Raw genomic sequence first — 19,351 nt, 5'->3', positions numbered from 1 at the left:
CAAAAATGAAAAGTATTTCAGATGTCAGCAAGATCTGTTTAAACTCTCACAGTGTAAGCAGAGCAGCACTCTGCTGTGTGCCAAGAAGAAAACTCGGGCACAAAGCATTTCAATGAGGGCTTGGAGCTGCCTGGTGAGCCAGAGCAAATCTCCAAAGAGGGAGCAGGGCTGCTGAACATTTGGTCTCTGGCTCTGAGCACTGTCCCCCTAGGGCTCTGCATCAAGGCATCCTCACAGTTTTCCATGCCAGCAGCACCCCCTAAAATGAGGTGAGACCCTCAGTGTGTGGTGCACCCCTGACACAGCTCTTCCTGCAGAGCCCCTGGAAACAGAGCCCCTGTTTCCAGCCCTGTGCTTTCAGTCTGAGCTCTGCTACCCAGCAGGACAGGGATGAGACATTCAGCCCCTTGCAGGGGAATTCTGTGCCAATCTCTGGCCGTGCCACCTGCCAGTTGGCATCTCCAGGATGTGGAGATAAAGCAGGAAACACACTGGTTCAGCTGAGCAGCTGTGGCATGCATGTTTATCCCTCTATGTGCACTGGGTTGCTTTGTCACAGAAAGCTCCCCATGGAGAACTGGTTGTGAACAAATGTGTGAAAATGCAAATTACAAAGTGCTGCCACTGCTTCTTTGATGAACTCTGATGGGAACTCAGCAGGAACGATCCCAGCACACCCAGCTGCTCCCTGCCAGCTCCTGGTCCCATGGATAGGAGAGGGGCTGTGGGCAGCACAGTGCATCCAGCTCGTCCCAAAGCTGGGAAGTGCTCCTGGGCCCCCTACAGATGAGGTGTGTGCTCAAGGAGCAGATCTAGAGGCCCCAAATCTGCAATTTCCTTAAAGTTGAATTTACCAACCAGAGAGGATGACACAACTGGAATAAACCTTTCCTTGCACTGAATGAGAAGGCTCAGGGCTCTCAAGGGGTATCAAAGGGATGAGCTGCTAATTCAGCCAGAGGGACCAGCTTAGTTATGATGCTCAGTCAGGGGACACCTGCCCTGCAGTGAGCCTGTCTCCTGTCAGGTGACACAGCAGACTCAATACTGTCCTCAGGAGGCCCTGGCTGTAATCTCAGGTGTTTAGAGCAGCACTCAGTAGCAAGACTCAGACACCAGCCTCTGCCTCCACCATTTTCAGTTTGCCAGCCTCCCTCTGTGTGCAGGCTGCAGATGGTCAGCTTGGGATGGGACCTGGAAGCTGAAGCTGCAGCTGCACAGATGGAACCACAGCCCTTCCCCATTCCCTGCGGGTGATCAGTCTCACCACAGCTCTGTGAGACATCTGAGCTCACTGTTCAGCAGCAGTGTGCTGGAAGGACAGGTCAGCAGGTGTAAAGCATCCCCTTGAAGGTGCTGGTGAGCATCAGCTGGGGCTCCACGGGGCTCAGGCAGCAGCAGGGAGCTCCAGCAGCAAAGCCCAGCCACATGTGGAGATAACGAGCAGCACCACAGCTAATGAGGCCATTGGTGCCTGGGAGGGAAGAAGGAACAGTTACTCCCACAGAAAAGCATTTGTTCTCTCCTGACCTAGCAGGACAACACCTTCCTTGCAACCACATCCTGTATTTTACCTCAGCTTCTGACCACAAAACCCAGGTAAGCATCTTGGCATGCTCCAGGCAGCAATGTGCTGAGCACTGAGCTCAGCAAAAGCCTCCCTCACTTCAGTGACTCTGCCTAAATAAGTGGTAATTATTTTGTTGAGGTAAGGATGCAAAAAGCAGCTGGAAGCACAGGCTTGTCTAATCTATTTTTTATTTCACACACTTCAAAACCTGTCAAGGCCCTTTTCTTTTGCACTGCCAAGGCTCTTTTCTCAACTTATAATTCATTTCTCATCACAAGCACTAGGAAGATAAAGGAATTTGCACTGTTTGGGGCAGGCTGACAAGCTCCTTAGTGGACAGCTGCTGACAAAGATGTCAAAAATATAAATTGTTTCATCTTAGGAAAATAAACAAGATTAAACATTGCCTTTAGAGATTGCTCTGCTCCTTACCAGAGGATGTGGCTCAAAGCTTGGAAGAGGAAAAGTGCCTCAATACAAACTCACATGCAGCCCCTGCATGAAAAAGCCTCCAAGGGCAGCTGGCAGGAGACCCAGCCACCCCAGCTGGGGACATTAGCCATAGATAAGAGAACCTGGTTCTCAGCATAGATGCAGGTTTAAGGCTGCCAAGGGACACTTCACAAAACAAAACAGGAACACTGCTGGCTGAGGCCAGTACTCCAGAAGGCCACGACTGCCTCTTGATCCACTTTGAGACACCAAGTACTTGGCTGTGACCCTCTGCTGCTCCTCTCAGACCTGACAGGATCCCACTTCAGTGATGCTGATTCAAAACCAGAACAGCCACTAAACTCAATAACCACACGGGAACTCCTCTTCAGCAGAAGAGATCAGAGGAAAGTCAGCTTTTACTCCATTTACTCCTTTTCCCAAAGGCCAGCACTCCCCCTGCTGCATCTTCAAAATCAAGTGAGCCACAATGGCACTGACATTTCCTCCCACAGGTTCATTCTGCTTGCATGCAGGGGTGTCAGAAAGGTGGAAGAGAGGCACTTTGCTGCTTTCTGACCAGCCAGTTCCTCAGCTTCTGGGAGGGTTATTCCTCCCAGTCCATTTCTGTGTCAATCTGCCCCACACTGGACACAGTGATGGGAAGCATTTAAAAAGCTATCGAAAATGACGTGGGCCTTATTCCACCTGTGTAATTCCCCTGAAATACATGGTGTCCCAACACCAAAACCATGGCACAAAGTATGGGAAAAAGGCTCTTTCCCAGACTAGCAGAGGCAGCTGCCTTTGAGTTTCAATGTCAGACTTCTGAGCAGAGCTTTGTTCTTGATCCCCTGAAATCTTTTGGTTTGCAGAGCCAACAGTTTGATGTGTGCACCTTTGTCTGAACTCTGCTGCAACTGAAAAACTGAGCAAGTCACAACCCATCCACTCCCTTTACCAACAGTTCTTTGGGGTTTTAGTTTTTCAGAAACTGCAATGGAAAGAGAGCCAAGTGGAGGCCAAAGGAACAGATCTGATGTGTAACCAGATACTCAGAGACAGCAGCCCAGAGTGTCTGCAGGTTTCTTTGCCTGGGTCTCAGCCCTGGACTGGCCCATCCCTCAGCTCCAGAATGAACCCCAGTGTTTTACAGTGTCACTGGAGCCCTAAAGCTCCTGCTAGCACCAGGCCAGGTGCTCTGGAGCTGGTGAACACTTGGCTCTCACAAGCAGGACAGCAGGATGCATGCCCAGAGCTCCTTCCCAAGGTATCCAGCTCAGCCAGGCTCAAGTGAAGCCTTGGAGATAAAGTGAGATCTCCCACATGGACCCTCTCAAGAAGAAACCCTCCAGCCAGAAACTTCAGCATGTCCCATGGTATAAATCTTTGCCTAGGTTCAGGATTAGACTTCATGTATTTGGAGTCCAATTCTGACATGAAAAGCCTCTAATGAGTTCCCTAGAGTTTCATCCACTTTCTCCATGTCAATTTTGGATCATTAACTGGAAAAGAAAAAAAGAAAGGTTGCAGTGAAAAGACAAAACAAAGCTAATGCTAACAAGTACCAAGAGAAAAGGAAGAATCAACATTTCCTCTAAGTGCAGCCATTCCTTTCCCCACACCACAGCACTCCTGCTGCTGCATCCAAGCTGCCCTCAAAAGCATGAGGTGAACAAGACTGCAGGCAAATGACACGCTCCTGTCTGTTCTGAGGATGCATCTGATGTGCCCTTTGATATAGTGCTCCTCAAGAGGAACAACACTGACTTTTGGCTGAGCTTTGCAAAAACAGGCTTGTTGTGGAGCTGTTTCAGAGACATGAGACAGAAAGGAACTCATTTGATCATGAAGCAACAAACAGCAACACCTCTTTGTTAGAGAAATGTGAAAATCTCCACATGCTGGGTATGGTGTCAGGGGAAAAAACTCAATTCACCCTACAGTTTACTTGAGATTTCAGGGGAATGTAAAGGTATCAATAAACATTCTAAAATGCCACCACGTGGGTCTGTGCATTGTCACAATATCAGCTTCACTGCATGTCTGCTGAGGGCCATCAGCTGCAGTGCTCCAAAACCTCTCTGAGGCTCTCAGCTCCACTCTCTATTAACATTTTAGGCACCAAGGGACAAAATGTACAAGTTTTGCCTCACAAGCAGTAGCCTGCTCAGGATTAGATGTGCCAGCATCTCTCCAGTGAGTTGGACTTAGGGCAAACCCCCAACCACACAACAGATTTGAAGTCCCCAGGAAAGGGAAAATGAAGAACAAATTAAATGCTCACTGCAAGCAGTTCACCAAACAAAAGAACAATGATAGTGTTTTTCTGCAATTCTTTTCATTTCTCCCAGCATAACTACACATCTTCTGGATACAATCTGTTTCCTTGCCAGGGTTCAGCATTCTCCCTTGAATTAACGATGCTGGAAAATCTCCACTTTTCATAGGCTCTGATAGTCTGTGCTGAGCAGCAGAAGGCTGCACAATACTTGCTTATGCAATGACTGGTCCTGTGCCAGGAATAATAGCCTGCTACTAGGAACAAGCAACTCACACACAAATACTTTTTAACCCAAATACTTTTCTCATTAAAGGTCTGAATTAAGTGGCATGAACCCACCCCAAACCTACTACTCATACTGCACACTAATGTCAGCACTCACTCCAGAAGGAGTGAAATAATCCCACACCCTGCTCTGTGAGGAACAGTGACCATGAGCAGGGAAGGGTGGCATGTTCTTATTCATCACCTCCAAAATACTCTTGACTCTATCAAGAGCTCTCATTACAGGTCTAGGGAACAACAGGACACCTGGAGCAGTCAAAACACAGCTTGACCTGGAAAATATTTGCAGATAGGCAGTGCTTGGTGACTTCAGCACACTGCAGTCCCCTGGCAGCTCTCCTGTCTGCAGGTGTGAGCAGCTGAAGCCTCCTCTCACTCAGTGTGTGATCTGCACTCACTGACCCATCTTCAGGTCTGTTCCATGACCATGCTTTTAAAGTGGTATATCTGTATTTCCTTCCAAAGAATCTCTGAAGGCAGGAGGGTCCTGGAAAGTTTTATCTAATGTTGGAGGAGGAAGATCAGATCTGTCTGAAATTAGTTTGGCTGCAATAAGGTGCAAGTCCACATCTAAATTTCTGCTTCTATCAGGATGGAAACAACACAGATCCCTGGGAGAACTCTTTCCCCACTTTTGGCCCTTGCCTGAGAAATAAACAACTGAATCAGACATTTGCTTGTAGACCTCAGAATTCCATCCATTGCTACCTTACCAAACCATTGGTGACCCTCTGCTGCTTCCCTCAGGACTGGTGTCTCACTGGGACATCAGTCTTCCACCCTGTTACTGGCAAAAGAAACAGGGCACATCTATTTTACAGGAAAGCTCACTGTAAAGCTCAAGTGGCAAACAGATACAGACTGGACAGTTGTCCTGACTACCAGCACCAGAAATTCACATTTCCCACTCCATTCTGCCCTTCTAGAAGAGGTTATCTGAAGAACATTGAAAAATTAACTAAAGGAAAGTACAATTTTAGGATCAAATACAAGTTAGACTTACCTGGAGATAAGAGCTGTACATGTATGGGATGAAAGCATCTGGTCAGTGAGGAAAGATCCCACAGTTCTATGCAAAGCAATTTTTTTCAAGTGATACTTTCTTGAACTTTTCTCTGATGTTATGCCTTGTTTTCATACAAGAGCACAAGTGTGGTTTTGACCCTGGAAGACCAGGTGAATTCCCACCTGCACCCCTCCACACACCATTTTGGACACCTACAGCACAGATTCCCTGTCCCACCAGTACTTCAAAGGCACCTGCACTGGTGTTATCAAAGGGGCAAGTTGGAACAAGGCTTTAGGCCAGTGCTTGTCTCTCTCTGCCAAAAGCAGGAAATTATGGAGAGCCCTGAACCCACTGAAGAACATGAGATTTATAAACCCACACACAGTGTGATGGCAAAGAATGTAAAGAAATGCTGCAATCTGTGATTTAAAAAAAGTGACAAGTGCATGCAGATGTTTAAAAAAAACAGCTGCATCTCTCCTAAGTATCTGCCATCCCAGGGAAAGAGATTGCTTAAATTACTGAACTGAGGAATCTGCATGATCTAAGTGCATTTGCCAATTAGCCAAGTACCAGGGAAACACAGCGTCAATCAGCAGCTGGAATAACCCAGCCATGCAGGAAGCCAGCACTCAGGAACACTGGAGAAGAAAGAAAATAAGGTATTTTCATGCTAGTTTATAAGAGCCCTTGAGTTTATGGACTTTAGAGCAAAGTCACATTTCCTGCATTTTTCTTTTCCAGAGGGTTCTGATTTCTTGAGTTTCATTCTCTTCCCAACAGAGCCATCTAGTGGGTGAGACCTCGTCTGTGAGGAAATTTTGATTTATCCCACTGTAATAATACACACAGCACAGGAAGGCACTGGAAAGCAGCCTGTACAAACCAGCATTCCAGTTACTGCAGTCAAAAATTCAGTCAGAAATTGCTAAGTGATGTTTGTCTTGGCTGGGACTTTCCTACCAGTGTGAAACTCCAACATTTTTAACACGAAATTCACACTATCCTTCTGAATAGTTCATCCTTGACTCAGCCTCAACCTGAAGCCACAGTGCAAAGCTTTTTGTTTTTGCAAAATCCAGTATCTTCATCAAAGCTGATATGCATTAGAGAAGTTACTCCAAACTTCCTAAAGCAGATACAGTTTGTTCCATCAAACCTCCTGAGGAAAGTTACTGTTTCTCTCCAAAATTCGTGCTTGTCCCCCACCCTCAGTGCTGCTGAAGGCCACATCCACTGCTCCTGAGAGAACAGCAGCTTGGCATTGCTCAAGAAGGAGAACAGAACTTCAAAAGAGGTGAGCCAGTCAGCACCAGTGGAAATGGTCCCTGTTTGTGAGGACTGCCATCTTTTGGACACATTGCTCATGAGAGGTACAAAATGACACTGAAATGCTTTTAGAGTTAAGCTCAAGTATCCCTTACACACATTCTAAGGAGGGTTCCATTGCAAATATTCATGATCACTACCACCCAGAAGAACATGCAGCAGGGCTTTCCCTAGAGACCAAACACAGCTTTATTTACACACAATTCAACAAGTTAATACATTAGTTCAACTTTCCTGTCTGCACACAAGGGAGAGTCTTCACAGCATCCAGGCAGAAAAGCAAGAGCAGCTCTTTAGTGTGTGTACAGACTGGTAATTGACCTTATGCAAGTATGAGATTAGATACACAAGGGTTACAGTGAAACATTTCAACCATTTAAGTCAGTAAAAACACCCAGGCTACACTTTAATGAAGTTACATCTACATTTGGCTTCCTGCAGATCAGCTGATCTATACACAACTGTGTACAGACAATAAGATCAAAAGCTGAAATTCAAAGTGAGTTTTGTTCAAAAATCAGCATTTGGATTGAGTTGTGTTTAATGGGTAACTATTTATAAAATTTCTCACAGACCTGCACTGCCTTTCAAATCTACAAAGCATTTCAAACTTATCCTGGAAAATGCCTATTTTATATGCTGTCATCTTTTCCCAGACATAGGGAAACACTGCTAAGAAAGTCAGAATAGATTTTTTCACTGCAAATATAGATTCAAGCTATCAAAGTTGCGTGTTCCTAATGAAAAATTCTCCCCATATCCAAAGAGAAAGATAAGAAATGCAAGAATACAAGTTCAATATAGAGATCTGAAGGTGGACCTCTATCTATTGTGGGTCCATATAAAGCTAAAGAACACAGTGCTCTGCTTCTCAGGAAGCTGCCTCTGTTTTGCTGTATTTTCCATAAATTCAGCTGCTAATAAGACTTTACAGTATGACTTAAAATTCTTCATTAAGAATGCCTTCTAGTTCTTTAGAGAATGACAGCAGGATTAACAAGAAAAAGGAAACATAATGATCTTCAAAAACCAATGCATCACACAAAGTGGTCAAAACTAGATATAATAAAGTCCACTATTTTCAAAAGCTGGCTTGAGTTTGAAATATTTGCCCAAGAATTGTCCTGACAGGTAAGAGCAGACAAGTTTTTGTCAGAAACATTTATTAAACAAAGTTGATACCAATGCACACAAAGTCAATACCCCTAATAAAAAAAGCAATTTAGCTAAGACCAAAATTATCTTCTCTTCTGGAAGATGTTGCCACGGCCCATACCACGGCCTCTTCCTCTTGCAGCCACTGAAGAAAGAAAACATCAGGGATGACATGAATTTGACATGCCTGCATATTTATCTCAACAACTGACGAGCAAAACATCAACAAAACTCAAGGTCTCTGGCTCAGAAGGCAGGAAATGCTCAGAAAGTGATGTGAGAGCAAGAAGTGTTCTGTGACAAGAGCCAGAACCCAATGGTCCCACAGTGTGGCTCCTCAGAACAACTGCAGCAGATACTCACACATCTCATGTTCCTTCTGACACACAAACCTGTGCCACCCAAGAGATCTGGAACCCCACGCTCTTGCAAGGTTTTGTAACACTACTCAGTAAGTTACTCCCCCACATAAACCTTACTGCACACTGCAGTTAAGCAGGGACTCTGTGGCACATGACTGTTACGGAGCTACCTAAGAAGCAGACTGATCCCCTGAGGAAGGCACAAATGAGAGGGAACTACAGAAAAGGTAATAGTTACAGCTCCCCAGTAGCTTTGTTAAATAAAGCTGTTTTACTACAACAGCTCAACAAGAACTCCTGGATCCTTCCCCAAGCATTTCAAACAGCTGGTGGCCACAACTGCAGGAGAACAGAACTCTTAAGGTTTAACAGAAAGGCTCTGTTTAACAAGACTACTCACTACCTCTAAATTACTGTAGCATCAATACTAAACAATTGGGACAATTTGGGTAATTGGGACAATTTCAGTCTTGACTCTCACTTTAAGATAAAACATACAGAAAAACACTGTATGATCCAGTAATCTTTCCACTTTTTACTGCTTAATCTCCTCAGTGACAGAGATGAGTTTTCCAGTTCTACAGAAAAACAGAGGGAGGGACCTGGAACAAACTGTACCCACCTTGAGCTTTGAGAATAGCTGCTTTCCCTCGGCCAGCTCCAGAACCCTGGTTTTTATTCTTCATGCTCTTTAGCATAGGAGCATTCTTCAACATATCTGGTAAGATGAGAAACCGTATCTTGCTGCCCCTGATGTAGACCTGCTCGAGCTGTGCCACCCGGCCATCTCTGTATGTCACTGTTATGTTGGACATCTGCAAGGGAAAATCAGTCACTGTTATGTTGGACATCTGCAAGGGAAAATCAGTCAGTGCTCAGACAGCCCTCAGCTGTGACACAAACCATCACGACCATTCACACACAACAAGGACTTTTGCTTTCTCACCAGTTTACAAATTAGCTTTATCAGCATCATTATTTTTGTTTTCTTATATGTAAATAGTTTTAATGAAGCTATTCTAGTACTGACTATTAGGAAAGCATTCTGATTTCAATGAGCACTTGCCAGAAGTCCAAGTTAGGCCTTCTTGGAATGACCATAGTAATGTGCATTAAATAAGCTTCAGTTTCTTAAATCAAGGTTTTTTTATTCTTACACTCAGTGGCTTTAAACAATGAACTCTGGAAAAACACTGTTCACAAAATCTCTGATCCTACTGACAGGGATGCCCAATCCTACTCTGAAACCGGAAATAAGTTCTGGCCTCTTTGGAGCATTCTGTAACGCTGAATCCACTTCACCACAGTAAAAAACAGCATCAGTACAGATTTTTTTTAATCCCATAACTAAAAGCAACAGTCTTTTAATCATGTTTTCAGCCTTCTGAGGCCCAGATCAGCCAACCTTCCCTCCATCCTTGTGAAACAAAAGATACCTGACAGTTCATGTTGTCTTCAGCTTCGATAAGTTTGCCTCGATAAACTTCTCCAGTGTTGGTCTCGCAGGTCACGATGTGGCCCTCGGCCTCGTGCAGGACCTTGATTGGCACTCCGATCGACATGGCTGCAGTGCTGGGGCTCTACACCTGAGGCACCAGGAAAACAAAAGCGTTTATTACAAAGGAAGATGTAGAATAACTTCCAATTACACAATCCATCATCCCTTCCAGTAGTGTGACGAACCAATTTTCTGACATTTTTAACACAACATGTGTTCTGACTATGCATCGATAACACTTCTCTAGAGACGTGCCCATGCAGACGTTAAACATCAGCAGCCAGTCTTTTCCAGGTCTCTTCTGGGAAATTCACTTCTAAGGACTACAAACGAGTGGTTACTCGTACCTCCACGGCAAGGGCCCCAGGTGGATCCCACAGCGGTACGGCCCCTGCGAGCCCCGCGGACAGCTCGGCCGCGCTCGGGGGCCCCGGGCCCGTTCGTGAGGGAGCCGGGGCCACCCCAGCCCTCCCGCACCTCGCCGCTCCAACCCGGCCCCCTCTGGCCCCCTCAGGGGATGCGGCATCGCCCGGGCACCTCCCCAGAGCGCCCATGGAGCGAGGGTGCCCCACAGGGAACCGAAAACCCCGAGCCACACTCACCGCCCGCGCCGCTCTCCCTAATGGCCTCCGCCGCCTCCCGCCCTGCTCCGCGCGCCGGAACCGGAACGAGCGCGGGGGGCGGTGCAGCCTCGTCCCGTCCGCTCCCGCCCGGGGCCAGCCCGGCAGCCCCGCGGTGCCCCCGCTCCGGGGCAGGGCTGCGCGTCCCCCGCCCGCCGTGTCATGCCCCTGCCTGTTGTCACACCCCGCCGCTCTCCTCGCCGCCACGGCGCGGGGCAAGCGCCCCGGGGCCCGGCCCCCCTCAGCCCCCGCCTCCGGGAGGAGCCAGCGCCGGGCCCCGGGGCCGCGCCGCCGGCTCGGCGGGGCCGGCAGTGAACGGGCCATGAAGAGTCCCCGGGAGGCCGGCGAGCCGCCGCCAGGTCAGTGCGGCCCGTCCAGCCCCGCTCGGGCCAGCGGGGCCTCTGCGGGCAGGGGGCGGCGGGGAGGCCGAGTCCGCCCGCGGAACGGGCTGGCAGAGCGCCCGGCGGGGAGCGGGCGGGGAGCGCGGGGCCCTGCCGGGACTCCGGAGGCCTCTCGGTGCGGCCGAGCCGGGTTTGCCCTTAGCAGCGATGGGGAATTACCGGCTCCGTCCGTAAGGTTGGGGCGGCGGGAGCTGGCCAAGCACAGAAGGGTTCGTAGGGTGATTTACAGGCACGGCACAGACGGGCTGGTCTCTCTCGGGACAGCCACAGCCATCGCTGAAGAGCTCTCGGTGTGTTGGGAAACAGGTGACTGGAAGCTGGGCGGCCAAGAAACTTGTTATTGCTCTCTCAAGCTTTCACGTAGAAAACACGTACTCCTTGGTTAATGTGGGACTTGGTAGATGAATTTAAAAGACTGAATATATCAACTGGTGTGCCATTCTTTAAAGTCATGATTAAACAGGGGCACAACTAGGAAAAATATAACAACATTATCTAAAAAGTTCTATAAATCATATTACCCCAAAACTAAACAAGTCCACGTGATGTCAAATGCATTTTTATTCCCATCATAAAATGCAGAGGACCCTGTTAACAAAACTTGTCAAAGGCCGTTTCAAGATCAAAGGTTATTGAGAAAAGCCCTTTGTGATTAACTCACTTTGGTCAATGCTGAAGTAACAATGACAGGCACAACCCTTCAAGTCCTGCTTGTGGTGAAACTGAAACCACCACGTTGCCAACACCGTAAAAATAAAAAACTGAGGCAGAGGATGGAGCTTGTACTTTGGGACTTTTTGGCAGAGCTTATTAATTTTCCCTCTCTATTGAGGTTTTGACGGAATTAATAAAAAAGGACAACAGTGCCACTTGCGAGTTTTAACTTGTTTTTTTTAAATTCTGTAAATTACCATTCCTGAGAAAAAATGACATCTATAGAAATATGTGGGGCTTCTAAGAGATTCCTGCCCAGAGATCTTGGTATGTTTTCTCCCAGTTTGGTTGAACTCCTCTTGTGGCATAGAAGTACAGTCAGACACAAGAGAAAAGATGAATACCTGTGTCTTACCTGCTGTTATCCAGGAGGAGACACAGCATCAATTGAGGGGTGGTGGGACATCACCCCACAGAAAAAAAACCCAAAAAAATCCCCCCCCAAACTTCCAATGGAAAAGGGGGTGGAAAGCCAGTGATCTAGGTATGGAACAACAAAGAAGTATGAGATTAAACCAGATTCTTACCTGTACAGAAATACTAAGAAAGAAAAAATCCACCTGCCAGTCAGACAAAACCACGTTCCTAAGTTTCCATGGTTGTAGTGCTGAGGACAGGCTGACTTTTGGTGGCATGGAAAAGCATTGCTGTATGGATTGACATTGTTTGTGTCCTGCTCACCCAGCTGACTGCATCCAGCTGAAAGTGCCCGTGATTCAGCAGCTGTACCACTGGGACTGCGGGCTGGCCTGCTCCAGGATGGTGCTTCAGTAAGTGGCTCTCTGAGAGGGAAATGCCATTCCATGGGGAGGGGGAGCAGGAAGCAAACCCAGGGAGGTGTGTTGGAGCAGCCATGAGTTCAGTCTTAGGAGAGCAGCAGGTTTTGAGGTGCCCTTGGACAGTGACTGCTGCTTGGGCCCAGCTCAGGAGCAAGGGAAAACATAAACTGGAGTGAACTTCAGACTCTTTTGAATAATTGACTAATTACACAGATGCAGAATACCTAATCAGCTCTCTGAACTTTGCAGGCTGGCATGCATAAGCTCATAGAAAGTGTTGCTTCTTTCCTGTTGTTACAATTAAGAAATGATAGTTAGCTGTGACTCATCTGATTCCTTTCTGTGTTTTCAAATGATGGGTAGGTGTATCCCAGTTTATGAGTGTGTGCTGTACCTGTACTGCCTCTGTCCTGCTGAGCCCCAACCTGTGGGATGAGTGTGTGTGTTCCAGTAGTTTCAGCTTCAAAATTGTGTTGCCCTCTGGGTTTTTTTTTCTTTATTTTTGGTTTTTTGAACTAGTAGCTGTCCTGCTGAACTCCTCTTTCCTTCCACAGAGGAACATGAGCTTAGGTGCAGGAGAAATACCTATTTAGATGTCCACTTAGTAGATATGAAGCAGAAGATTTTCATTTCTCTCCATCCCTTCTGCCAAGACGTTAGTCCGTGTGCTGGTAATTTCCCATCTTGACTACTGTAACCTCTATTCCCTTTACCTCTTTGCCACTCCAGTGTGCCCAAAACTCAGCTTCCAAGATTAATCTTCTTACCCTGCTGATCTGACCTTGTTTGCCCTGCATCCTCAATTCCAGTTGCTTTTTCTTTTTTATCATTTACTTCCATTTGCTTTCTTACTTTCAGAACTCCCTGTAGCTACCCTGCCCTGCCCCTTTGCAACCTGTCCCAAGCTTCCATCTCCCACTTTCTTCCTTTTGTGTCATCAGTGCCTAAGACAAGCTTCCTTTGAATATGTACTGAATTCCCTTATGGCTCCTCCTTTTAAAATCCATCTATTGTGTGAAGGAAGTTTTAGTCTTTAACTCTTCTTTCTGTGTTGGCTCTAATACAGTTGTACATTACACTGTAAACCCTTCAGGACAGAGTTCTATACCAGCTTGACTCTGGTACAGCACCTGTACACTTCTAGCACTCTGAAACAGTCAAGGAACCACACATTTCCAATTTTAAAAAGTCAGAAATAAATCCAGTTAAATATTCCCTATTCCTTTCCCTTAAATTTCTGTCTCCTTTGTGGGTTGGTTTGGTTTTTTTGGTTATTTCTTAGCCAAGCCTGTTGTTTCAGTTTTTATGTGCTGTGATGTAGAGGCTTGGACTACAGCACACATTTTGCTTCTCCTAAGATCTGTGCTTCCCTTCCCCTGCCTTTGTTGATACCGTAGGTACCTGAATCATTTGGACAATGATGAGTTTCAGAAAGCCATCCAGGATCTCCAGTTAACAAAGAGTATCTGGACTATTGACCTGGCCTACCTGATGCGGCACTTCGGAGTTAAGCATAAATTTTGCACCCAGACACTCGGAGTGGACAAGGGCTACAAAAATCAGGTCAGTGTTCCCATCTACAGGGGGACAGCAGGCAGCTTTAAAAGCTTGAGTGACATGCTGTAAAAGCTCTGGTGTCTTACTGACAGTCAACCACATTTAATTTGACCTACTGCCAAAACTGGCACGGATCTGTTTCAAAGGCAGTATGATCCCATACTGATTCCACCTTTTGAATTTTTAAAAAGTTTGCATGTAGTGTTCATGAAAGGTTCCAACCTATTTGACAGCCTTGGAGACTGAAGCCCTGTATTTATCTACAGAACAGGTACAGCCTGGGCAGCAGCAGTGTTTAGCTTCCACACTTTCCCCACCACCGTGCCTCAGCCTTGACCTGGAAGATCCACCTCTAGAGGTGAGAGGGGAACTCAGCCTCCCATCCACGGAGAGCTTGGCCTCTCCAGGGCCTGTAGCAGTGGTGACTTTATTGCAAGCTCCTGCCCAGTTTCCCCTGGGAAACCAGACAGGCTTCTCTTACCTAGGCAGCTGAACAGCCACTGGACAGAAACTGCAACAGTAACTGACCAGGAGCAAATTTAATTTGTAATTCAGAGCAGAAATCCTTGTCTTGTTTCCAGCAAACTAAGGGAGAGATCTTTTATCCCATAGCCAGAGCTCCAACTTCTGCAGGCTCTTGCTAGCAGACTCTAAGTGGTGGATTACCCAAGGTAAACACCATTCCAGTTCAGAACTTCTGTTATTTCCACAGTCATTTTACAGGAAGCACTTTGACACAGAAGAGAATCGAGTGAATCAGCTCTTTGCACAAGCCAAAGACTGCAAGGTGCTGGTGGAGAAATGGTAAGCTGTTTTCTTTCTCTTTGGAGATTCTGTGGGCCCCTGCTTTTCTTGGAGGCACCAAGCTAAATCACTGAATGAGACTGAAATCAAGCCCTAGGCCTTTTTTTACCAATTAGTGTCTTTCTCCTATATCTGTCTCAAAAAAACTTCATGCACATCAAGACCTAATAATGAAGTTTGAAAAAAAATTAGTCATGATGCAAAATAAGTGATAAGAAAATGCTGATAGGAGCTGACTGTGTTCTGAATTTGGTTATCCATTACACTTAGTAGGGAGTGCCTACAGCAATCTAATTGGCCATTGCTGGAATTAAGGGGAATGCTGTGTGGGTACAGAACTCATTGTTCCCAGAACTATGCAAACATTATGGATCTCTGTTCCCAGACAAACATGCAAATTACAAGTTAGCATAGGAGCTTTTGCCAAGGAGACCATGAAATAAGGAACTCCATGAAACAACTACAAACCCAGAGGAAATGGAAAAACTGCAGGATTTTATAATCAGCAGTGAAATTTGATTGGGGAATGACCAAACATCCAACTTGAGCTGCATCCCTTTTTATAGGGAAGCTGGACTTGGATCCCTGCTGTCAAAGTGGGGTAAATGATTAGGGGTAAGGAAAGAAGAGAGGATATGGGGCAGCCACAATAACATTTGAATGCTGGAGCATAACTTATATTTAGCAGAATCAAGTGTCCTTGCTAACATGCATGGAGTCACCTTCACTTTAATGAATAAGCTGTGACAGGACAGAAGGGACACACAGTCCCTGTTGCTTTTGCAGTCTTAAGACCGTGGCCTTGATCAAGGCAGGGACAGAGGGCACATTTACCTGTGCAGTGCTGGGGCATCAGAGTGGGGAAGGATTAAATAAAAAGCACATGAGCTCAGTCAGGTGGTGCACACAGCACAGACATCTGGAACTGATCCAAGGGATGAGTTTCTCACGCATATGGAACACACCATCTGCCTCAGAGAGGGACAGCTTTTAAAAGCTGAGGTTATGGGTGGTGTTTGGTGAATACTTACTGTCTGTAAATACAAAGCCTAAAATATGAGGCAATTCAAAACTTCAGCTAGTGTGACACAGGCATATCTGGGTACATCTTAATTTGGTTAGTGGTTACACAACATTTAACCACTCACTGGATGAAGATTTGGTGTTTCAGAGATAAGCTTTTCTAACAGCAAGAGAGAAGACTTCACTTAAAATTTTCCTACAACAGAAGTCCCTCAAGTTACTGAGTGAGTTGCCAGCTCCTTTCATTCTCTTCTCTGGGGCATCTGGTATGTCATCTCAGAATGTGTTACTGCAAATACAGACCTGTTGCTCTGCACTTCAGCAGCAGCAATGAAATGAAAAGGCTGTGAATGCTACAGGTTCTGTCAGGGTTTGTCCACAGCAAAGCCTGCAGGGTTCAACAGCAAAGAGCTGTACCTGTGATAAAGAAGTGTATCTGTGATGTATCTATAAAGTGCCAGCTGCACTGTCCACCATCAGGCCCTTTCTTTTCACCAGCCCCTTTCAATAAGTGTGTCTGTTTTTTCCTTGCAGCACAGTCACCGTTCAAGACATCCAGAACCACCTGTCCCAGGGTCACGTAGCCATTGTCCTTGTGAACGCAGTCCTGCTGCTGTGTGATCTCTGCTCAAGTCCTGTCAAATACTGCTGCTTCCTTCCCATTGGACAGAAGTGCTTCTGCAGGAGCCCTGACTACCAGGGCCATTTCATTGTGTTATGTGGCTACAACAAAGCCTCAGGGAGCATTTACTACAACAACCCTGCCTATGCTGACCGTGAGTAGCCTGTCCTTTTGGATGGATTCAGCCAGTGCATTATTAATGAGTCTGACACAGCCACAGTTGGACCTCTCCTCACAGTGCTCAGATATTTTAAGCATCACTACCCAATTTGTCAGAAGGGGTTTTGCCACGTTAATGCATTTTGTGGTATGATTTAGTTGAAGAATTCAGATAGGCATTCTAGTAATTGGCTTGTTTGGCTTTCAGATGGGTTAGTGAGAGGTGCTGAAATGTCCATGTGCAGAATGTAGCAGAAGGGCTACTTTGGTACCTGTCTGCAGCACTTCTTCAGGTGAAAAATCTACCTGAGTAAAGCTGTAACCTAAGCTGCTGGGTGTAGTCTCTATACTAGTTTGGTTTGTGGATTGTTACATCCCATGTAAGAACCTTTCACTGGCAAATCCTTCAGAATTTTTTGTAACTTTTTGTTCCTCCTTCAGGAACATGCTGCACCAGCATCAGTAACTTTGAGGAAGCCAGGACAAGTTATGGCACGGATGAAGATATTCTGTTCATCTACACAGACAGCTGACACCCTCCAGACACTGCTGCTCCCTCCTGCACAGCCTGCAGGGCAGCTGGCTGCTCGTCTCAGGACTCCCCTGCACACACCTCCCTCCTGGACTGCAGCGGGACCCTCACCAAGGGAGGCTTTACAGACATTGACAGGACTATACTGCAATGCTGTCTTGACCTTTTTCTCTTTTTTTTTTTTTTTTTTTTGATTTTGCAATATCTGTCTTTGGTTTTTTTTCTTCCCCTAATTTTCAAACTTGCACATTTGACAGCAGTTCTAAAATACAGGCCCAGAGCCTGTTCACTTTCAGCTTATTTTCAAATTAAACACGTAAGAAAAAGCACCAAATTTATGAATTTTAACACTTGGTAATATTTGCATAGGTTTAGGTGAACAAAGGAAAAAATAGAAAATACCTGTTTCTCTCTCTGTCAAAGCATGAAGGGCTGGTCTTCATACAAAACCTATGGATTTGAAGTTCAGCAGAATATTGTAAAAGGAAAAAATTATTAATTTAAACCATCTTTAAATAAGAAAAAAAAGCCTTGCTGGTTCATCAGTATTGTCTGCAATGTAGGAAACTTCCCACCTACCAAATTCACAGAGATTTACCATTTATGCAACTGCAATACTGGAATTACTCCCTTGCACTACAAACTCAATCTCTTTTGGCTAAATCCTCTTGGATGACTGCTCAGAACTCCACATTGCTCCAAAACTTATAAATGGAAAGATTTTATTTGCACTGGGAAGTCTTTACTGCTCTTTGCAAAAAGCTCTGAATGTTATGCCACCCACATGTGCCAGTTTCTGCAGAATCCATTCTAAATATGAATATTTTAAATATTTAAACTTATTAAGCAAATGCAGAAAATTGTCATCCACACTAATGGTATATATTTTGTGTGTAAATTGTAAATATCTGACAGCATCTACTGCATTGTATCTAAAATGCTAAATCATAATTTGAGCCAAATTTTGCTGTTAGTATTAGTTCAGTGACATTCTCAGAAGAACTAAAATCAATTAAAGAAAGAGGAAATACAAACATACCTTCTACAAGTAAGAAGGCAGGAACTTAGATTGTTCTAGCTCTTATACTGCAGCTGTATGTGGATAAAGGTGTTGCTATATTGAGACATTAAGTGAAATTGGTAATACCCATTCATAGCCCTTTCCTCTGTTACCTGAGGAGCACTCTGAAGTGTAAGAAAAAAACACTTCTTTCAGCTTCATCCATCCTAATTTCTTACAAGTCTCAATTTTCAGTCCTGCCTATATGAAAGTGAGTAGGAAAATCAGCACTGACATAAAACTAGGAAAATTTGCACTTAAGACAGAGGTCCCACATCTCTGGCATGGTTTTAGGAAAAGAACTGTTCAAGTTCTGAAACTGTGTGGATATAACAAATAGGAATCCACTTTCAGCATAGAAAGTTTTTTACCAAGATAAACATTTTCTTTTATCAGTTGTTGACTAACTGAAAAGTAGACAGTGTTGACTAAGTACTGGTAGAATCAAGAGTGCTCCTTTGTACAAAGGCAAAAATAGTAACAGACATCTAAAAATGCAGTAACTCTTAAAAACTCCAAACAAAAGTGCATGACAGGAAGTTTTGTGTGTCAAATTTCAATTATCATTGGTGAAGTTTAAATACATTCTGGCAGTGATGAGCAACAGGTAGGATGTGGTTTGTGGAGAACTGGTCCATCAGTGCCACCAGCAGAATCCTTCCAGAAGAAAGGCACAAAACCTGTGTTTGTTGTAGGTGGTGCCTTTCAACTCCTCCAAAGTAAATAACAAGAAAACTCCTGATCTGGGAATTTTTATATCCAGGGCCAAAATTGTGATGTTTGATTTTGAGAGAGTGTATTAGCTCAGTTAATAATTAACAGGTATGGAAGCTACAGGCTCTTAGAGTACCCCCTTAACCCATGCATTTTCAGGTTCATTCAATCCCATTAAACTGCCACAGGATTTGTCTTAGAGCAGGCTTGATTAGTTGAATAAAACCAATTCTTACAAAGGCTTGGAATTGGCATTCAGCATCTCACTGTTTCCATTACCAAAAGTGAATCCTGGGTGTACAGAAAACATGAACTTAAGGGCAGGCTCAGTGTTCTGAAGGGCACACACAGGTGTAAAAATATTGACAGGTAAGTGTTGGGTACCCAGGGTTTAAATGCTTCAACAAAAGTGAAAGATAAACAAAGCAGACAAAAGGAGAGG

The 19,351-nt window shown here is 45.3% G+C and overlaps 2 protein-coding genes across 2 annotated transcripts; one reads left to right on the top strand and one right to left on the bottom strand.

The window, feature by feature from the left end:
* Positions 1-7,080: 7,080 nt before the first annotated feature.
* Positions 7,081-10,665, bottom strand: SNRPD3 (small nuclear ribonucleoprotein D3 polypeptide). The gene is made up of 4 exons (XM_074553995.1): positions 10,527-10,665; positions 9,863-10,012; positions 9,049-9,241; positions 7,081-8,209 (listed from the first exon to the last, which is right to left on the bottom strand). Exons 2-4 carry the CDS (start codon positions 9,986-9,988, stop codon positions 8,148-8,150), a joined length of 381 nt encoding a protein of 126 aa, XP_074410096.1. The 5' UTR covers positions 9,989-10,012; positions 10,527-10,665; the 3' UTR covers positions 7,081-8,147.
* Positions 10,440-18,464, top strand: GUCD1 (guanylyl cyclase domain containing 1). Its single transcript, XM_074553994.1, has 6 exons — positions 10,440-10,903; positions 12,345-12,429; positions 13,836-14,001; positions 14,708-14,799; positions 16,357-16,598; positions 17,045-18,464. Exons 1-6 carry the CDS (start codon positions 10,477-10,479, stop codon positions 17,134-17,136), a joined length of 1,104 nt encoding a protein of 367 aa, XP_074410095.1. The 5' UTR covers positions 10,440-10,476; the 3' UTR covers positions 17,137-18,464.
* Positions 18,465-19,351: the final 887 nt, after the last annotated feature.

This window comes from Zonotrichia albicollis, chromosome 18, assembly GCF_047830755.1.
Source record: "Zonotrichia albicollis isolate bZonAlb1 chromosome 18, bZonAlb1.hap1, whole genome shotgun sequence".
In the NCBI taxonomy this organism is placed as follows: Eukaryota; Metazoa; Chordata; class Aves; order Passeriformes; family Passerellidae; genus Zonotrichia; species Zonotrichia albicollis.
Note: the sequence above shows the minus strand (reverse complement) of the source record. Positions and strands in the feature narration are given on the sequence as shown.